Below are 21,049 nucleotides of genomic sequence, written 5' to 3'. Positions count from 1 at the left end.
TGATAGTTGGGCAGCTCTCTACTATGACCTTAGCATCTACCCTGCTTGGTGACATCCAGACAGCTCAGGATCAGGACCCTGAAAATCAGAAAATCAAGCAAGGGTTAGCAGAATCAGGAAGTGGAGAGTTCAAAGTATCTGATAGTGGGGTATTGCATTTTGGTGACATACTATGTGTTCCAGATCAGGAGGAACTACGGAGGAAGATCCTAGACGAGGCTCATAGGACTCCTTATGCGATGCATTCTGGTTCCACCAAGATGTACCAAGATGCATCTTAATAACTCACCTTAGCATCCTGGGTATGTCACCTTAGCATCTACCCTCCTAGGCATTTTAATAACTCAGTTAAATGCTATAGATGCATTTTAAATAGCATGTACAGTCTTGCACTACAAGAAAAAAGCTAATAGACAACGCTTTTAAAGCGTTGTCTTTGTGCATGAAAAAGCGTTGTTAAAGGCACTGTTGTTAAAAGTCTGCTCAACGACAACGCTTTTAAAGCGTTGTCGTTTGTAGCGAAGACAACGCTTTTGCAACGCTTTTAAAGTGTTGTTTTTGGTAGAAAAGACATCGCTTTTGCAACGCTTTAAAAGCGTAGTCATGTTTTGCAAAGACAACACTATTACAACGCTTTAAAAGCATTGTTGTTTTTTTACAAAGACAATACTTTTTGCAACGCTTTAAAAGCGTTGTCGTTTTAAAGAAAAAAAATTAAAAAAATATTTAAAAATAATTATTTTTATATTTACGAAACTATTATTTTTCTTTTACCATGTCTAGATTCGAATTTTACATATAATCAACTCAGCTAATGATTTCAAACTCATAACAAAATAATAGAATTCTGACATTGAAGTAATATTAGTATTTAATTACATGAGAAGCTAGTAAATATCAAAATTAACACTAATTCTATTTCAAAGTAGATAGTGATATTCACAAATAAAACAAAAGAGTACAAAATAACTAGCTGACCTCGAAGCCAACAATCTGTTTACTTCTACTAGCTACACTCAAAAATTATTATCGGCTTGAGAACGGAACAAAACAGTACAGTAATTACTACCACAATACTGAAGAAGTAGCTTGTCTTTCTCAATCTATTACAGGAATAAGCAATTGGATTTTGTCTAGGATCTTTGTAAGCTTTGAACAGATTGAACAGTTGGCCTGAAATATAAACAAAAAATTACAATGAATAGTTTGAACCAAAAAATTACTTCTACTAGCTATTTTCTATAAATGAACCAAAACTCATTACTCAGAAATGAAATGCTTGCAGAAAGAAAGAAAGAAAGAAAGAAAGAAAGCTTGCAGAAATACAACGTTTCTTCAAACTGTAGAAAGAAAGCTTGCAGAAATGAAACGCTTTCCTCTCTACAAACAGTTTTTTGCAAAAAGCACTGTTGTTGCAGAAATGCAACGTTTCTTCAAACTGCAGAAATAAAGCTTGCAGAAAGAAAGCTTTGCTTGTAGAAAGACAACGTTTCTTCAAACTGCATTCTAAAATGCATGCAGTTTCTAAACTGCATTCTTCAAACTGTGCAGTTTCTAATATGCAGAGAAAGCTTGTAATTTCTCCATTCTAAAATGCATACAGTATTTGCAGAAAGAAAGCTAAAATGAAACATTTAGAATATGAGCAATTTCTCATCAATTACTGAATCGAGACGCTCCTTAGTGTACTGATCTCGACTGTCCTGTATCCCCTACAAAAGTAGCAATAATATGTTTCAAGTCCTGTATTTCCAAGTGATTGCAACTATGATCTCCCAAATCTGTAAAAACATGGACGACAACAAGCATTGAAGAACCACCTCCGTCGCACCGGGAGGCGAAGAGGTTCATCATACCTACCAGAACATAGAGAAATAATATCGTAAATATCATAAATTCCAAATAACTAGAGGGAAAGAGTAAAAAGGAAAATCCATCATACCTGTAAGAAGTTTAATATCCAATACCATGTGGAACATGTAGCTGTAGAGTTCTAGGGAAAAGGAAAAGTGGCTTCAGTCACCTAGCTTTAGAGTTAAAAAACAGTCCTGAAGACCATGCCGCAAGTCTCTAACCTTTGCAATTTGTAGTGCAAGAAATGACATCCATACAAACACAAGCAGGCCGAGCTCCTTCCAGTATATATTTTGAAGAAGTGGAACCTGCATTTAGAGACATGAAGTCCAGTAAGTTAGAGTTAGCAAATTTGGAAGATGGAAGCATGGATTTCACAAATGTGCTAACATACTACCTCCAGTTCTGTTGTCACTGCTGCACCTTTTTGTTCCGTGTTAGTAGGAGTCATAGGAAGAGGTTCATACTCGATGTCTTCCTGCTCTTCAACAAAGATGATTTTCATATTGAGCAACCTGCCTTAAAAACCAAAGAACATTGTATCAACATTTATGTATCCTTACCCCACTGGGTACCAAGCATTTAGCAGCCTCCTGAAATAATTAACAAACAGATGAGAGTTAATGAGTTGCACAATATTGATTGAGAATTAAAAGGATCTTACCCTTTTAAGAATTGTCTCCAGTTTCCATGTGTCAACACCTTTCATGAAAGCCTTGGTCGAGGTCCCTAAATTGTTCTAGCCAAAGGACATCAAGAATGACCTTTCATCTTTAACTGAAGAGAATGATCATCCACATTGAATGATAAATTACCGATAAATAGGACAATTAGGAGGACGGTGACCATCCAATCAGGAAAGACAACATTAAAAATGACGCCGATGCTGATCCCTAGCATAAGCATGGGTTGAATGAGCAAAGCTAGATCATAGTCAATGACGGGCATATGTAAAGACGGATGCCTCAACCTAAGATTGTAGTAAACAGTAGAACCAGCTGCACCCATAATCATGCCTGCCCATGAACATTAAGATTTCATTACTCAAGAATGAGTTCATCTTGTCACGTAACCATACAAAAACTTGGCCTCAGTGGCATAAAAAACACACGCCACAAAAACACATCGATTAACAATGAAACAAAAGGAATGCATAGAAATCCAAAATACATGAATTTGGGGGGTAAATTTTCTTACACTTTGAGATTGCTGTAGTAGACTTGGGATCAAAACCAACGATGAGAGCAAGCATGGGCATGAAAATTCCACCCCCACCAACTCCCCCGACACTACCAAACGCTGCTCCAAAGAACCCAATCATGGAACCCACCGCAATTTTCCACCCGAATTCCATGGGCTATCGCTAAAAAGTGAGGGAAAAAGCCTTCATTAATCACAAAACTTGATCGATCTCATGCAAACAACCAACCAGAGAAAGAATACAGAAAGTTTACCGGCCAAACAGGTTTGTAAGAATTTTTATCAGTCTGCCATAGAAAAAGAAGCGAGTTTGCAATATAATTAGATTCAATATCCTCTTCCTGAACAGTACGCTTTGTCCCCCTCAACCCCTCAATTCTAATGCTCCGCTCCGACGACACCACCGCTAATGATACCAAGAGGCAAACTAATCCAAGCACGGTCGCCGACCCCAACTTTCCCAGCCATTTCCATTCCATCTGCACGGTTCCTCACCTTTGCTCATTCGCCGTGAGCTTTGGCTACGAACGCAACGAAAGATCCTAGCTTTCGCTTTCCTGGCAGGTTATATCAAATGCCTAAATAAAAACATCAACGTTATGGGATTACGACCAATTTTGGCCCTTCCATAATAGCAAATCACCAAGCAAGGAACAGAATAAGGAACTCAGCCAGAAAGGGAGGATAATTAAGAAGATGGCAGAGGCCAGGCGACACCCTCGGGGAGCGAGCAGAGAGGTTTAAATAATTAAAGTAGTTTCTTGAATCTGAAATCAGCAGAACCAATGGAAAACCTAAAGAAATGAAAGTTCGAGACATACCATCTCCGATTCTTGCGGGCGGCGTCCTGGACCATGCGCTTCTTCTTCTCCACAGTGTTCTCGAATCACCTCCGTATCTTGCACTCTTGGAGCACCCTCGCCTTCATCACCTCCCTCGTGAACCTCCGTAGCAGCGACTCATCCGGCTTGTCATCGGGGATCACCACCTGTGCGTTGTAGTTCCCGCCCTTGATGTAGAGAATGTTCGCCCAGGCCAAAGCAGGGAAGCATATTCTGACGATTGCAGCTCTCCCGTCGACGAGGGCCGAACGAGGGCGGCGCTGTTGATGGGGCGCGGGAGGAAGCCGACATCTGATTGGATCGAACGTAAAGGAAGGAGAGAAGAGAGGAGAGGAGGCTGAGGGGAAGGGTTTTTCTGGGTGGAAAGTGGAAGCGGCGGCAGGGAAGAGAGGAGGCCTCAGCACCGGGATCTGCCGTGGTCGATCGCCTCAGCACCAGGATTTGCCGCTTGACGAAGGTGTGGTCTTGACGGAGAGGAGTTCAGAGGAGTGGTTCGCGGAGAGGGGTTCGCCAGAGATGGGTTTGCCGGAGAGGAGTTGGATGGAGAAGGCCGCGTGAGATGAGGAGTTGGGAGAAGGGTTCGGGATAAAAACGATCGAAAGATAGGAGTTGGGAGAAGGGTTCGGGTTTTCTACTCCTTACCTAGATCCAATTGTTTGTATTAATCAAGATTTAGATGAGAACTTAACAATATACAACACTTTTTAAAAAACGTTGTCGTAGACACTAAAAAAAGGTCTAATAGACAATGCTTTTTACGAAGCGTTGTCTTTGACCCGTAAAAATCACTAATAGACAACGGTTTTTAAAAAAGCGTTGTCTATTAATAAAAAAATAATGAAATAAACAACGCTTTTCACTAAAAGCGTTGTTAAAAAAAAATAGACAACGATTTTTATAAAAAGCGTTGTCGTTTAAGTGTTGTAGAATCCCAATTTTCTTGTAGTGTTGCTTCAGTTTATATGGGACTACGGTCCAATGGGTGGGCTCCCATAGTCGCCTCTAGGTTCAGATAACCTAGTTAGAACAAGATAAGATAAATTAGCTTATAAATCAGTATTTTACTTTATCAGTGGCACTGTACTGGACTTTTAGTTGTCCTTGGGTTGGGCTCCCATAGTCGTCCCTAGATTTAGATAACCTAGTACCCCTACTAGATTCGGGACTTGCTACCTCGTGCCTAGTTAGGGATACCCGCATAGCAAGTACAATTGCCGGGCCCATCAGCAGCATGATTATTATGTTTACCTATTATGAAAATAGTTTTTAAACTTCACAAACCAGATATGTGAAAATAGCTCAGCTTCAGTTTAGTTTTCTTATCGATATAACAAATAGCTTTATGTTCAGTTTTTAATTTCTATGACTTGTATGTCCATATGCCATGTTTTAGCTTTTTCAGCATGATCATCAGCATGAATTTCAAATAGCATCTTTTGAAAGCATGATTTCTTCGAATGCATGTTTTGTGAGGTAGATGGTTCTTACTAAGCTCCCAAGCTTATAGTTTCTTTTTCCTTATACTGCAGATAAAGGTAAAGGGAAGATGGATTAGTGGAGGCTGGAGGACAATGCGATAAGTTGTGTGTGCGAAGGAACTTGGAATAAAGATTCTTGGTGACTAGCAAGTCTAAAGACTTAGTATTTCTTATAGTGTTACTTTTCCGCATTCTTAGATGTTTAAGTGTCTTGAACTATGAAAATGTGCTTAGATTATTAGTTGTCCTGATATTAGACAGCTAACCATGAGTAATGACATGCTTAGTAGTGGTATTATGCTTTTATTTAATTTCTGAAGGTCCTGTACGAGTTCGGGTGGGATTTCTGCAGAAATCAGAAACTCAATCAATTAGTTGATCGATTGAGGAGTCCTCAATCGATTAGCCGATCGATTAGAAGAAATCCCCGCGTACAGAACGCTATTGAATCGATCAGCCGATCGATTGGGAAGCGATCTGCCGCGTACAGAAAATTGATGAATCGATCAGCTGATCGATAGGCCATGGGTCGATCAGCCGATCGATCGGGAATTTAATTTCCGCGAACAGAGAGCCTCTGAATCGATTATCGGATTGATTGGCCAGGCTGGATCGATCATCCAATTGATCCAGAATTGACTCCGTGCACAGTAGCACGTTGAATCGATCAGTGGATCGATCAGACAACTCCAATCGATCAACCGATCGATTGGAATGTCTGATTTCAGCTAGAAGTGTCTAATTTCATCTTTTTGATCGAATAGAAAGTTAAGTTCCTTTCTTTAGCATATGTACAACTTCAGAAGTGTATTCTGGGTATAATTTCTAGATTTTATAGTAAATAGCAGGGAGTTTTAATTATTTCAGCTTTTCCGCACCTATGTGCTTAGTGATAGCCCAAGAATAGTTTAGCATAATGTAACCCTCGGCCTTACAGCCTAGTCAGTAGAAGGCGGGGCGTTACACAAAATTATAGCTTTCAGCAGGAAGAACTATGTCCAGGTTTCTTTTTGAATCAATATAGTTTGGACCAGTAAGTTTGTTCTCTTTCAGTATAATGGCCAGTGGGTTGAAAGTCATCCTAAGAATCACAAAAAGAACTTTGGTCAAGACTCTAAATTTAGAATAATATTGATTCCTCAAACAATACTATTTTAAATTAACCAACACCTCAAATCACCGTGAATATTGCATGCCACGTTAGTGTGGACGTATACAAATTCAACATTTGTAAGAGGAGGGTGTAACCCATTAATTTTATTATCTTGTCATCCTAACTTTATGACAAATAAAATTAATAGTTGGTTTTACTTTGGTCACACAAGACAATAGCAGTGACTCCGTTGGGGAGGATACTATTGAATGTGTCTAAGTGTATACCATTACTTGATACTAAGTCCATTAAATAGGATTGTGTCCCTTCAGTTGGAGAAGATCACACGCTCCTAAATAATTTCCTATAACCATCCATAAAAGGAAGTTTGATCTAGTGATCTGCAACAAACTCATCCGTTGTGGAGGGAGGCACTCAGAGCCAACACGCAAGCTTGTTGAATCACTTACAAACCAGTAATGGAGACCATGGGATTTATTAAAATCCCTCTCCCACTTAGTTATTTAAAAATGAGGATTTTAACCTATGCTAGCATACATCACATGCACATAGACATCACAGTAAATAAAAGCAATAAATTTGGAAATTAATTTTCCAACTATTATGTCTTTTCCTTTCACTGTCTTCAGTATGCTCCAACCCTAGCTGCTGCCATCTTTAGCCACCGCCATCGGATCGAGTTGTCGCATCCATCTTGCTTCTTATTCCGTTGTGCCTCTTGTGCTCCAAAAGTACCACGCCTCGCAAGAATCTGATCCGCGACAAAAATAGAATTTTGCATATATCGATCCTATATTCCATGAGGGAATGCACATGTATTCTAGATCGAAAATAAAATTCTAAAAATAATACAGCTCCTGCTGTATTTTATACATACAATCATGCACATAAAATAATGCCCTTGACATGTCCAAGGGTCCAATCACACACAATATCTAAATGCCATAATAGTTGGAGCCTGCAACCAAAGAGTTAGCACATCCTACTATTATCCTGCCTTAATTATGTATGACATATGCATAACCTATTTGAATTCTTAAAATATACAGAGGCAAACCCTAGCTCTGATACCAATTGTTGGTTAGTCCTAGGAAAACGTACCGATTCCACTGTACAAAAAATTTTGTACAAGTGTCGAACCTTTCCTTAAATAACCTATTGTGTTCTTTAGAAGTTAAATTAGGAATTGCAGACGAAACTTAACATCATTTATTCCAAATTTAACTTATCTGTTCTTAATGATTTAGATTTGAATCGCAGCGGAACTTAACACTATTGATTCAAATCTACCTAAGTTATTAATTCCATAAATATTAATTGTCAAAATTGGCTTCCAGGACTGCATGGCGAGGCACATGGCCTTCTTGGATATGGGAGCAACCACCACCGCCTAGGCAAAGCTTTTTAAGGAAAGCTAATATTTATTTCCTTAAATAACTCTAGGTTAACCAAAAAGAACAATCGAATCACAAATTCAAAAAAGAAGAAAACACATACTCGAAAAATAAATTCGAAACACTAGATCTAATTGCCACTTGTATTTAGAATTCTTACAAAGAAAATAACTAGTATGATGCGGAAGAAAACTACTAGTTATACCTTCTCTTTATAAGCTAATGACCTCGAGATCTTCTGTCGTATTCCTCGCCTCGCCTTGGACGTCGTGTGGGCGACGATCCTCCAAGATGAACACCACCCAAAAGCGCTTCTCCTCTTCTTCTAAAATCCGGCCACCAACACCACCAAGGAGAAGAGAGCAAAAGGGAAAAGAGAGAAGAGAGGGAGGGCCAGCCACTTGATGATCTCCAAGCAAGAGAATAAGAATTGTATCTCATGAAGCCCCCTCACCCCTTCTTTTATATTACTTGCCCAAGGCAAATAAGGAAAAACCTTTTACAAAAAATAAAATCATCCAAGAGTTTTTCCTTTTTCCTTTTTATTTTTCCTTTTCTTTCCTCTTGATTGAATCAATCACCAATCAATGGTTGTGAACAATCCTATTTAGTTTAGGATTATGTTTTGGTCGGCCCCTTGCTTGGGCACCAAGCAAGGTGGCCGGCCACCATATTTAGGAAAGGAAAAATAATATTTTTTTTTATAAAATTTTACAAGAGAAAAAACTCTTATAAAATTTTACAAGCTCTCTTTCCTAAAGTAGGAGTTAAAAAAGGAAAGTTTCTAAAAATTAAAACCATGTTTTAAAATTTAAAAACTCTCTTATAAAATTTCCTTTTTTAACATGATGATAGAAAATTTTAATTTTAAAACTTATCTCCCTTTTTTTCCTAAACCATGAGGATGATTAAAAAAGGAAAGTTTTAAAACTTTTAAAACTCTCTATTAAAACATGTGACCTAATTCAAATAAGGATAGTTTTAAAAATTAAAATCTCTCTTTTAAAACTTATAGTTTTCTACAAAGAGAAGATTTTAAAAATTCAAAATAACCCTCCTATTTGAATTAATATTGGCCGGCCCCTACAAGCTTGGTCACCAAGCAATAGGGTCGGCCCCTATAAGAGGATGTGGCCGGCCAATGCTTGGTCACCAAGCAATGGTCTGGCCCCCTTCTTGGACACAAAGAAGAGCCTTACATTTGGATGGACTTGAGGCTATAATGAGGCTACGACAGGGACCTAGAGGAGAAATTGGTTTTGGCCTTTCGATGAGCTTGAGTACCCCGTGCTCGCCCCGAACACACAACTCAACTTCATCGATAATAACTCATTCCACTAGAGAGTTATTATCGCACTACCGCACCAATCCCAAATTACATTATGGGCTCCTTCTTATCATGAGTGTGTTAGTCTCCCTGTGTTTAAGATTATGAATGTCCACTAATTAAGAAAGTTACCGACAACTCACTTAATCAATATCTAGCTCCAAGAGTAGTACCACTCAATCTTCATTGTCATGTCGGACTAGGTCCACCTGCAGGGTTTAACATGACAATCCTTATGCGCTCCTCTTGGGGGCATTCTCAACCTAGATAACTAGGACACAGATTCCTTTATAATCAACAACACACACTATAAGTAATATCATTTCCCAACTTATCGGGCATATTGATTTATCGAGCTAAACCTCACCCTTTGATAAGTCAAAGAAATAAATATTAAATATATGTGCTTGTTATTATATTAGGATTAAGAGCACACACTTCCATAATAACTAAGGTCTAGTTCTTTTACTAAGTCAGTACAAAAAGAACTTACCTAAATGATCCTACTCAATACACTTAAAGTGTATCAGTATAATTTATTAGTCAAGATAAACTAATACTTAATTACACTACGACTATTCTGATGGTTTGTTCCTTTCCATTTTAGTCGTGAGCAACTGTTTATTATTTATATAGAACCGACAACATGATCTCCTGAGTGTGACACCACACTCCATTTTATCTACTTTATAAATTAATTGAACAATTACATTTAACAAATAAATGTAGATATTGACCAATGTGATTCTTTTATTTCAAAAATAAATGTTTATAAAAGCTAGGCTTTTAGTATACACTCCAACACCCATGTCGCCTTCAGGGCGTTTCATTTTTGGATAGGCTTCTTACCCTTCTCCTTGTCTTTATTCTTCAACTTGGGCCAGTTGTCCTTAACATGCCCTTCTTCGTCGCAGTGGTAGCAGCGGATTGTCCTTTTCTTTTTCCCCTACAAATGGTTAGTAGATCTAGATTTACAAAGTTTCTTGAATCTTCTTATCATTATCATTTCCTCGTCGTTGAGAGAAGATTCCGACTCAGATTCATCTCTCGAAGCTTTCAGGGAGACGTTGTTCTTGGGCTCCTTTATTCTTGCACATCTTGACTCATGCACTTTAAATGTTGAAAAAAATTCTTCTAATGAAATTTTTTCTAAGTCCTTCGAAATGTAAAAATCATCTACTAGTGATGCCCATTTTGAATTTCTCGGAAATGAATTTAACGCGTACCTGAGCGAATCTCGGTTACTTACCTTTTCTCCGAGATTCGTGAGTCTGGTGATGATTTCTTTTATTCTGGAGTGCAGATGTGTGACTGTCTCGTCTTCCCCAAGTCACAGGCTGGTGAGCTGATTGCGAAGCGGATCTCGTCTAGCGAGCTTGGCTTCGGACGTTCCTTCGTGCAACTCGAGGAACTTCTCCCAAAGTTCCTTTGCGGAGTTATAGTTCCCGATCCGGTTGACTTCTTGAGGCGGAAGAACGCTTAGCAAATGGTATTCTGTCTTACCGTTCGCCACGAAGTCGGCCTGCTCCTTTTTGTCCATTGATATATTTCCTTGTTCTCTGGAGCTTCAAAGCCAAGTTTCATTGTTAAAGTTAATTCGATATCGGTGGTAAAGAATACCTGCATATGCTTTTTCCAAGTGGCAAATCCCCTTCGAATTTCGGTGGGTGGATGCTTGGTCCGACCATCTCTTTGTTGCTTCAGACGGCGGTTAGTCCTTCTGAGGCGTCTCGGCTCTGATACCACTTGTAGGACCGTTGGGCCGGCTAGAAAGGGGGGGGGGGTTGAATAGCCCTGTAAAATAAAAAAAAAACCTTCTCGAACTTTCAACAGAACACTTGCATCAAATAAAGTAAATAAAAAACAGAAAGTAAAAGGCTCACAAAGAGTTGATTTGGTTACAACCGGGGAGGTTGTTAATCCAAGGAAGATGTCGTACTATTATCTCCTTCTGGCGGAGAAGCCTTTTTACAGCAGTGAAGTGCACAACTAGAGAAGCTAAACTAGAGAGAGTGTACAAGTGTTGTTACAATGAGTTATTTTTAATTGATGAAAAGCTTCTGGACCAAGGCTATATTTATAGCCTTAGTCGGGGTGCCTGGAAGGGGTTCCGGGTGCCCTGGGGGGATAAAACTTTATCCCCAACGTTCAGATCGCATTTGACGCAATCTGGTCAACAAAACAGGTCCGGGCGCCCGGAAGGGTTCCGGGCGCCCCGAGCTGCACCGGTCGCCCCGGAGCCGAAAGTCAACAGCGGTTGAGTTTTTTCATCCGGGACCTCACCTCCGGTTCGGTTTGGCTCGGTCCGGGTCTTCTACTCTGGATCCGTTCGCTTGGGTGATCTCTGCCATCCGGAAAAGGGCTCACCCGAACCCAACTTCCGGTCTTCTCGAGCGGGCTTCCCTCCGGCTTCTCGTCCCTCGGAATCGCCGCGTGTTTCCTTCTCGTCCGCCGGCGTACTCATCCGCAGTCTTCGTCCCTCGGATGCACCGTGTGCCGTCCTTCTCGCTAGCTGCGTCTCTTGCTCCCCAAGCAATCTTCCGCTCCGACTTTCGTCCCTCGGAACCACCGCACGCTTCCTTCTCGTCCGCCGATGTACTCTTCCGCAGCACCTCGTCCCTCGGACTGCCGTCCTTCTCGCTAGATGCGTCTTCCGCTCGACTACCTGTGCTCATAAGCTCCTGCACACTTAGACAGAAGGTTTAAAACACACAAGACCTAACTTAACTTGTTGATCACACCAAAACAACCTTAGGGTTCCAACACGAAGGACAGTGATGGAAGAAGCCATAATAGTTGGAAAATTAATTTCCATATTTATTGCTTTTATTTACTGTGATGTGTGTGTGTGCATGTGAAGTATGCTAGCATAGTCAAAAATCCTCACCTTAAATAACTAAGTGGGAGAGGGATTTTTAACAAATTCCACGGTCTCCATTACTGGTTTGTAAGTGATGCAACAAGCTTACGTGTTGGCTCTGAGTGCCTCCCTCCATAATGGATGGGTTTGTTGTGGATCACTAGATCAAACTTCCTTTATGGATGGTTATAGAAAATTATTTAGAGCGTGTGATCTTCTCCAACTGAAGGGGCATAATCCTATTTAATGGACTTAGTATCAAGTAATGGTATACACTTAGACGCATTCAAAAGTATCCTCCCTAACGGAGTCACTGCTATTGTTTTGCGTGACCAAAGGAAAACCAACTATTAATTTTATTTGTCATAAAGTTAGGATGACAAGATAATAAAATTAATGGGTAAGCCCCTCCTCTTACAAATGTTGAATTTGTATACGTCCACACTAACATGGCATGCATAATTCCCTGCGTTTGAGGTGTTGGTGAATTTAAATGATATTGTTTTGAGGAATCAATATTATTTTAAATTCAAAGTTTTGACCAAATATTTGATCAAAGATAGACCAACTATTAATTTTATTTGTCATAAAGTTAGGTTGACGAGATAATAAAATTAATGGATAAAATCTCCTCTTTGATTTTGTATACGTCCACAGTATCGTGACATATAAAATTCACAGGGATTTTAAGGTGTTGGTCTTGACCAAATATTTTTATGATTCTTTGGATTTCAAATGTTTGTCAAGCCCCTAGCTGTTATACTATAGAATAGACTTAGTAGTCCCAATTGTAATGATTGGAAATAAGACTTGGACATTAAGGTGGACTGCCCTCTCAGAACTGAGAACAATAAAGGTGTATTTTATTCATTAGTTGATACATGTTTAGTGGTGTTATTTACTGGTACCTGGTGTGTAGATACAGGAGCCACTAATCATGTCGGCAATTCATTGCAAGGTTCCAGAAAACCCGACAACTATATGAAAGGGAAAACACCGTCTACATGGGCACTACTACAAAAGTAGCAGCTGTTGCAGTGGGAGATGTTTATCTTCTGAGAGGAATAAAATTATCTTTACGTACCAAGTTTTCAAAGAACTTGATATTCTGCCTCTTTTAATAACAAAGTTGTTATCAAGGAAAATGTTGGTGCAGCGGGGACCGGCAAGAGGGGGGTGAATTGCCTAAAACTAAAAGTTACCCTCCTCAAAGCTTTTCAACTCTAAAAATAAAGCAACACTTAATAACAAAACAAAATAACAGAAAAGAAATGAAACTCAGCTATTTGACTTGGTTACAACCGAGACGGTTGTTAATCCAAGGCGGTGGAAAGGTGCACGAAAAGAGTCTCCTTCTCTGAAGGCGGAGAAGCATTTTACACTTTGACAATAGTAGTTGCTAAGAGAATGAGAGTACAAGAGTTGCTTTTTCGTTCATTTTCGTTCTCTTTAAAAGCTGCCCGAGACCCTCCTTTATATAGGGGTTCTAGAGCTTATCGGATGACATGATCTTCGGGATCAGGTTTTGACTCGAGAGGGATCGGTCGACCGATCCCCAGGTTCGGTCGACCGAACCTGCTGTACCTACCCAGTCTTCCATCCAGGTGCAGTCTCTGTGGATCGAGCTTGGATTCGGTCGACCGATCCTTATGTTCGGTCGACCGATCGGCCAACGGTCTCCAGCTGAGTTGGCCCGATCAAATTGCTCGACTGAGTCTCTGGATAAACTTGGGTTCAGTCGAACGATCATGAGGTTCGGTCGACCGATCACTTCACCACTGGCTGATGTGATACTGACGTGTCACCAACGGTTGTGCTCTGATGCAAAGGGGTTCAGTCGACCGATTAGAGTGTTTGGTCGACCGAACCATTGACAAGTCAACTTTCAGTTGACTTGCTATGGTTCGGCTTCTTTGGGTGATTTCGGCCAACCGGAATAGGGCTCACCCGAACCCAATTCCCGGCCTTCTCCGCGAGCACTCTTTCGTCCCGGCTTTACGTCCCTCAAACGCCACGCACGTTCTTCACGCCCACCGGTTTACTCTTCCGCAGCTCTCTCGTCCTTTGGACGCACCAAGCCCGTCGGCTCCCTTCCCGTGCCGTCCTTCTCGCTAGATGCGTCTTCCGCTCGACTTCTTGTGCTCCTAAGTTCCTGCACACTTAGACACAGGGATCAGACAAATAGGACCAAACCTAAAATTGGTTGATCACATCAAAACTACCACGGGGTCCAACAATCTCCCCCTTTTTGATGTGCATCAACCCAAGTTCAGGTTAGGGTAAACACTGTTGGGTTTTTCGGGCCGCGAAAACCGCTTTTTCGCGTCGCGGAAACCCCAAAAGCCCCTAGCCGACGGATCCGTGCAAAGAAAAATTTGAAAAACATACGAATACGAGTTTCTACCTAGATCTACACTTAGATCTACAAAAGAAAAAAAAGGTTATACCTTCGATGCGTGCCCTTTTTCGTATCCTGCTCGTCCAAGATTCGTCGGATCTCGAAGTTGTCAACGTAGACAACTCTCTATACGTATCCACATGAACACACTAGGTGGAGATGACCAAAACAAGGTGTGCTAGCACCTTATGAGATTTGGCCAAGGAGAGGAGAGGGAGAGCAAAATTGGAGCAAGGAAGAAGATGAAGGAATGAATGAGATTAACTCACCAAAATGAAACTCATCCTCCTATTAATGTGGCCGGCCACATTAAGAGATGTGTAACCTCCATGGAATGCCAAGAGTCACAACTCTTGGTAACTCCCATGAGGTGGCATCCTACTTAAGCAACCATGATGATGTGGAGCATCATCATTGGCCCAATCAATGCCAACTCACCAATGAGGTGGCATAAAGTCAAGTCAAACTTGACTCTTCATCTTCCTCTCAAGTCAAGTCAAACTTGACTTAATCTCTCTCATGGTTGATCTAATCCAACCATTTAATTCAAGTCAATTTAATATAATGAATCTAATTCATTTAATTAAATTGATTCAATGAGTCATAATCCAAATTAGACTCATTAAACACATTAATCAACTTGAGTCTAACTCAATTAGACCAATTAGGATTACTCTTAATCCAATTTGATTCATCAAATGAATCTAATCCTCTTGGTTCATCATATGAACCTAATCTCCATCTAATTGTCCTTAGTGTGTGACCCTATAAGTTCTTGTAACGTTGGCAATGCCCCTAAACCTATTTAGGAGCATAAGTAATGAGCGGTATCTAGCAACACATCATTACTACCCAATGTTACAAGAATGTTGAGATCCAACATCACCTTTGTGACTACTAATTGTGACTCCTCACAAAATATGACAAGTGTCCTTCTATCCTAGACATCTAGATTGATCAATGTGAGGCATAGACCGTGTCATCCTCTAATCAATCTAAATCTTGAACTCCAAGTAGACTCACTCAATCAAATGAGCTCAATATCTCATATTGACTCATTTGGGCATGGCCATGAACTTCGTGGTCTCACTCTATCAAGAATATCGATGTCGCTCCTGTCATATAGGAGGGATAGTTCCCATCTACATCACTCACATCCCTCCGCATAATTTGTTACATACACAGTAATCGCCTTTATAGTCCACCCAGTTACGGGTGACGTTTGACGAAACCAAAGTACATAACTCCTTATGTATGGAACCATGGTGACTTCAGGTCTAAGGACTAGTAGTCATACTAATAGCCACATGAGAAAGTATATGACACTCATATAACGATCCATGATACTTTCTCATGGCGGGTCATTCAGTATACATTCTCTAATGCATACCCATGTGTCAACTTGATATCTCTATATCCATGACTTGTGAGATCAAGTCATCGAGTTGACCTACATGCTAGTCTTATTGCATTAACATTGTCCCTGAATGTTAATACTCGACTATGAATGATTAAGAGTAGTGTTCCTTATATCATCTCACTATCGATTCAACCAATCGATTGATATAGGTAAGAACTTTCTACTCAAGGACGTTATTATACTTAGTTTATTTAGCACCAATACAAATAAGTATAATAACCAAAACCAAATGCCTTTATTTATATAGAATATGATACAACAAGTCCAAAAATACAATCATCAAATGATTGACTCTAGGGCTCTAGCTAACAATCTCCCACTAGCACTAGTGCCAATCAGTGTAGGCTCTAAGCCCCAATGACCTAGTGTGACCATCATGCTTCCTCTGTGCCAAAGCCTTGGTCAAGGGATCTGCGATGTTAGCCTCTGTACGTACTCTGCAAATCTTCACATCTCCTCTCTCGATGATCTCTCGAATGAGATGGAAGCGTCGTAGTATGTGTTTGGTCCGCTGGTGTGAGCGAGGTTCCTTCGCCTGTACTATAGCTCCATTGTTGTCACAATAGAGCTCAATAGGGTCAGCAATGCTAGGAACCACCCCAAGTTCAGTGATGAACTTGTGAATCCAAACTGCCTCCTTTGCTGCCTCTGATGCAGCAATGTACTCGGCCTCTGTTGTAGAATCAGCTATTGTGTCCTGCTTCGAACTCTTCCAGCTGACAGCACCACCATTAATGCAAAATAGAAACCTTGACTGCGATCGGTAATCATCCTGATCGGTTTGGAAGCTGGCATCACTGTAACCCTTTACAGCTAGCTCATCATTGCCTCCATATATCAAGAAATATTCTTTAGTCCTTCTTAAGTACTTAAGAATATTCTTGACCGCTATCTAGTGACTTTCACCTGGATCTGACTGGTATCTGCTTATCATGCTCAAAGCATATGAGACATCAGGTCGAGTACATAGTATGGCATACATGATCGATCCTATGGCTGAGGCATAAGGGATCTGATCCATGCGGTCTCTCTCCTCTCTAGAAGAGGGACCTTGAGTCTTCGAAAGACTCACGCCATATGACATCGGCAGAAATCCCTTCTTGGAGTTCTGCATGGCAAACCGTAGGAGTACCTTGTCAATGTATGTACTCTGACTTAGGCCAAGCAATCTCTTAGATCTATCTCTATAGATCTGTATCCCTAGAATGCGGGATGCCTCACCTAAGTCCTTCATTGAGAAGCAACTCCCTAGCCAGGTCTTGACAGACTGAAGCATAGGGATGTCCTTCCCAATGAGTAGTATGTCATCCACATACAATATGAGGAAGACAACTATATCCCCTACAATCTTCTTGTAGACACAAGGTTCATCTTCGTTCTTGATGAAACCAAACTGTTTGATTGCATCATCAAATCGAAGATTCCAGCTCTGAGAAGCTTGTTTAGTCCATAAATGGACCTATGCAGCTTGCATACTCTGCTAGTATGCTATGGATCTACAAAACCCTCAGGTTGTGTCATGTACACATCCTCAAGTAGGTTTCCATTCAGAAACGCGGTTTTGACATCCATCTGCCATATCTCATAGTCATGGTAAGCTGCAATAGCAAGCATGATCCGAATGGACTTAAACATCGCTACTGGAGAAAAGGTTTCATCATAGTTAATACCATGAATCTGCTTGAAACCTTTAGCTACCAAGCGACCCTTATAGATAAGTCCATCCATGTCAGTATTTCTCTTAAAGACCCACTTATACCCAATGGATTTTACCCCTTCAGGTGGATCAACCAAAGTCCATACTTGGTTGGTGTACATGGATTCCATCTCGGATATCATGGCTTCTAGCCATTTCTCGGAATCTGATCTCATCACAGCTTCCTGATAGGTGGTAGGCTCATCCTCTATGAGCACAACGTCATCATGGTCAGACATGAGAAATGAGTATCTCTCAGGCAGACGACGTACCCTATCAGACCTGCGAAGAGGTAGGTCTACTTGAACTGGTTGTTGTTCCTCAACTCTTTGTGGAACAACATCATCCTCAACACTTTGTGGTTCCAGTTCAACTTCCATCGAGGCTTCAGCGCTAGGATCCGCATCTTGAACTTCTTCAAGATCGAATGTACTCCCACTAGTCTTTCTAGAAACAAAGTCCCTTTCTAGAAAGACTCCAGTCTTTGCCACAACTATCTTGTGCTGACTGGGAATGTAGAAGTAATATCCCTTAGTTTCCTTGGGATATCCAATAAAGTAGCACTTGTCGGATTTGGGTCCTAACTTGTCTGAGACTTGACGTTGAACGTAAGCCTCACAATCCCAAATCCTCATGAAAGACACCTGGGCATCTCTCCCAGACCATATCCTATATGGTATCTTTATCACGGCCTTAGATGGAACTCGGTTGAGTATAAAAGCTGCCGTGTCTAAAGCATAGCCCCAAAGGTATGTCGGAAGATCTGTGTGACTCATCATAGATCGTACCATATCTAATAGGGTATGATTCCTCCTTTCGGATACACCATTCCACTGTGGTGTTCCAGGAGGAGTGAGTTGGGATAGAATCCCACACTCAGCTAGATAGTCACGGAACTCATGGCTAAGGTATTCTCCACCTCGATCGGATCGAAGTATCTTAATACTCTTGCCAAGCTGGTTTTGTACTTCATTCTTGAATTCTTTGAACTTTTCAAAGGATTCATACTTATGTGTCATCAAATACACATAACCATATCTACTGAAGTCATCAGTAAATGTGATGAAGTACTTATAACCGCCTCTAGCAGCGATATTGAAAGGGCCACATACATCACTATGTATGAGTCCTAACAAATCAGTCGCTCTTTCGTTGTGCCCACTAAAGGGAGTCTTGGTCATCTTGCCTAGTAGGCATGACTCGCACGTCTCATAAGATTCAAAATCAAATGAGTCCAGCAAACCATCCTTATGGAGCTGGGATAAGCGCTTGTCATTTATATGACCTGAGCGACAGTAGGTTTGGTTCAGGTCATTTGACTTGAACCTCTTGGTATTTATGTTATAGATAGGGCTTTCAAGGTCTAGAATATAGAGTCCGTTTATCAGAGGTGCACTATAATAGAACATATCGTTTAAATAGACGGAACAACATTTGTTCTTTATTGTAAACGAGAAACCTTTCTTGTCCAAACAAGAAACTGATATAATGTTCTTAGTTAATGCAGACACATAACAACAATCGACTAACTCTAGTACAAGCCCAGAGGGCAGAGATAAAAAATAAGTCCCTACAGCAACAGCAGCAACCCGTGCTCCATTCACCCTTTTTCAATGCCCTGCTATTTCTCAGCGCCTGCACATCAGTACAAATGTGAGAAGCACATCCAGTATCTAATACCCATGATGTAGAAATAGATAGATTGACTTCTATAACATATATACCTGAAGTGGAAGTCTCACTTCGCTTCTTCTTAAGATCCTCCAAGTATACCTTGCAGTTCCTCTTCCAGTGCCCGGTCTGACCGTAGTGGAAGCAGGTAGCATCCTTGGTGACCCCTCCTTTAGGTTTCAGTGCTTTGCCTTTGCCCTTGGCTTGGGACTTTCCCTTGCCTTTGGGCTTGCCCTTGCCCTTATGTTTCTGAACCATCAGAACAGTGTTGGGCTTAGCCTTCTTAAGGTTCAGCTCAGCAGTTCGTAACATACTAAGCAGCTCGGGCAGTGGCTTGTCAATCTCGTTCATATTGTAGTTTAGAACGAATTGACTGTAGCTATCCGACAAGGATTGTAAGATCAAGTCAGTGGCCAGCTCTTGGCCAAGTGGGAACCCCAACCTTTGTAGGTTCTCTATGTACCCAATCATTTTGAGTACATATGGGCCTACTGGACATCTTGCACTGAAACAGTGCCCTTGAGATCTCAAATCTCTCATGCCTCGCTTGACCTTGATACAGTTGACGAAGATGTTCAACCATATCGTAAGTGCCCATTAACTCGTGTTGCTTCTGAAGCTCAGAGTTCATGGTCGCTAGTATTAGACAAGATACATCTAATGCGTCATCTTGATGCTTCTTGAAAGCATCTCGGTCAGCTCGCGGGGCAGTGGCAGGAGGAGCCTCCAAAATGGCCTGCTCCAGAACGTACAGTTTATGTTCCTGGGTGAGAACAATTCTCAAATTCCTATACCAGTCCAGGAAATTTGCTCCGTTGAGCTTGTCCTTCTCAAGAACAGATCGCAGGGAGAAAGTGTTCGTATTTGACGTCATGATTATCTACAACAGAAAAATATAGAAAATAAATATCATATTCTTTAAATCATTTAATTAGGCCTTTAACTAAATGATGCTCCCACTGAATTCTATAATTCATGTGGGACAAGATCCATATCATACTAACCCTTGAGTTAGCTTTGGCTAATACGCCCAAGACTTAGTATGATCGGTAGGTAACTAATTACCAATTACATCTCTATCCAACTCTTGTTTATAGGATAAAATCCGCATTTATATTAAAACTCGAGTTAGCTTTGGCTAATACGCCCAAGAGTTAATATAAACGTGATTTTGACACTACAACAAAAACCTTCATAGACATCAGTGGAACAACAACGATTTTAAGCAAAAACCGATGTCTTTGAGTATTTTACACCGGTTTTTCCAAAAATCGGTGTCTTTGAGCGCAGATTTTCGCTCATAGACATCGGTTTTTTAGGCGATGTCTATGAGCCCCCGTTTTTTCGTTAATAGACACCGATTTTAACATCGGTTTTTAAAATCCGATGTCTATGATAATTTTCCCACCAATACTTAGCTAAAATTTTCAACTCTTCCCTCTAACCTAACCCTATATGCTGCCGTCCACGGGAGGCAGAGAGAGAGAGCCGCCTTCAGGCGACTCACCTTCTCTGCCTCTACCTTCTCCTCCCCTCCCATCGCCGACCCAATCTCGACCTCCTTCATTCTCCCAATTCGAAGCAGACAGAAACAGAGATCGGAGATCTGTGCTTCCGATTCACCGCTCGATCCGCCAAGATGCAGATAGGTTCCGAGAAGGCGTCGTCCCTTGATCTCTTGTCGGTCGTCATCGCCTCCCTCTCCGACGGATATGGGCTCGATTCCAGCACCGGGGATGCGTTCGTGGAGAACTGGCTGCTGATCGTCGTCCTGAGCATAGTCATCGTCATGCTT

The 21,049-nt window shown here is 41.0% G+C and overlaps 2 protein-coding genes across 2 annotated transcripts; both read right to left on the bottom strand.

The window, feature by feature from the left end:
• Positions 1–1,936: 1,936 nt before the first annotated feature.
• Positions 1,937–3,533, bottom strand: LOC122038299 (sulfite exporter TauE/SafE family protein 3-like). Its single transcript, XM_042597975.1, has 8 exons — positions 3,309–3,533; positions 3,052–3,211; positions 2,670–2,870; positions 2,519–2,583; positions 2,418–2,447; positions 2,252–2,335; positions 2,076–2,162; positions 1,937–1,993 (listed from the first exon to the last, which is right to left on the bottom strand). Exons 1-8 carry the CDS (start codon positions 3,531–3,533, stop codon positions 1,937–1,939), a joined length of 909 nt encoding a protein of 302 aa, XP_042453909.1.
• A 407-nt stretch (positions 3,534–3,940) lies between these two features.
• Positions 3,941–20,821, bottom strand: LOC122038293. The gene is made up of 2 exons (XM_042597960.1): positions 20,762–20,821; positions 3,941–4,306 (listed from the first exon to the last, which is right to left on the bottom strand). The coding sequence occupies exons 1-2, from the start codon at positions 20,819–20,821 to the stop codon at positions 3,941–3,943; spliced, it is 426 nt and encodes a 141-aa protein (XP_042453894.1).
• Between the last annotated feature and the right edge of the window lie 228 nt (positions 20,822–21,049).

This window comes from Zingiber officinale, chromosome 1B (genome assembly GCF_018446385.1).
Source record: "Zingiber officinale cultivar Zhangliang chromosome 1B, Zo_v1.1, whole genome shotgun sequence".
Classification (NCBI taxonomy): domain Eukaryota; kingdom Viridiplantae; phylum Streptophyta; class Magnoliopsida; order Zingiberales; family Zingiberaceae; genus Zingiber; species Zingiber officinale.
This window is presented reverse-complemented; position numbering and strand designations above follow the sequence as displayed.

Coding starts and splice junctions, on each gene's coding strand:
- LOC122038299 (XM_042597975.1), bottom strand. CDS start 3,533: ATGGAATGGAAATGGCTGGGAAAGTTGGGGTCGGCGACCGTGCTTGGA. Junction 2,336..2,417: donor AATGCTTGGTACCCAGTGGG/GTAAGGATACAT, acceptor TTTGTTGAAGAG/CAGGAAGACATCGAGTATGA. Junction 1,994..2,075: donor TTGCACTACAAATTGCAAAG/GTTAGAGACTTG, acceptor CCTTTTCCCTAG/AACTCTACAGCTACATGTTC.
- LOC122038293 (XM_042597960.1), bottom strand. CDS start 20,821: ATGAAGGAGGTCGAGATTGGGTCGGCGATGGGAGGGGAGGAGAAGGTA. Junction 4,307..20,761: donor AGAAGGTAGAGGCAGAGAAG/GTGAGTCGCCTG, acceptor CGACCACGGCAG/ATCCCGGTGCTGAGGCCTCC.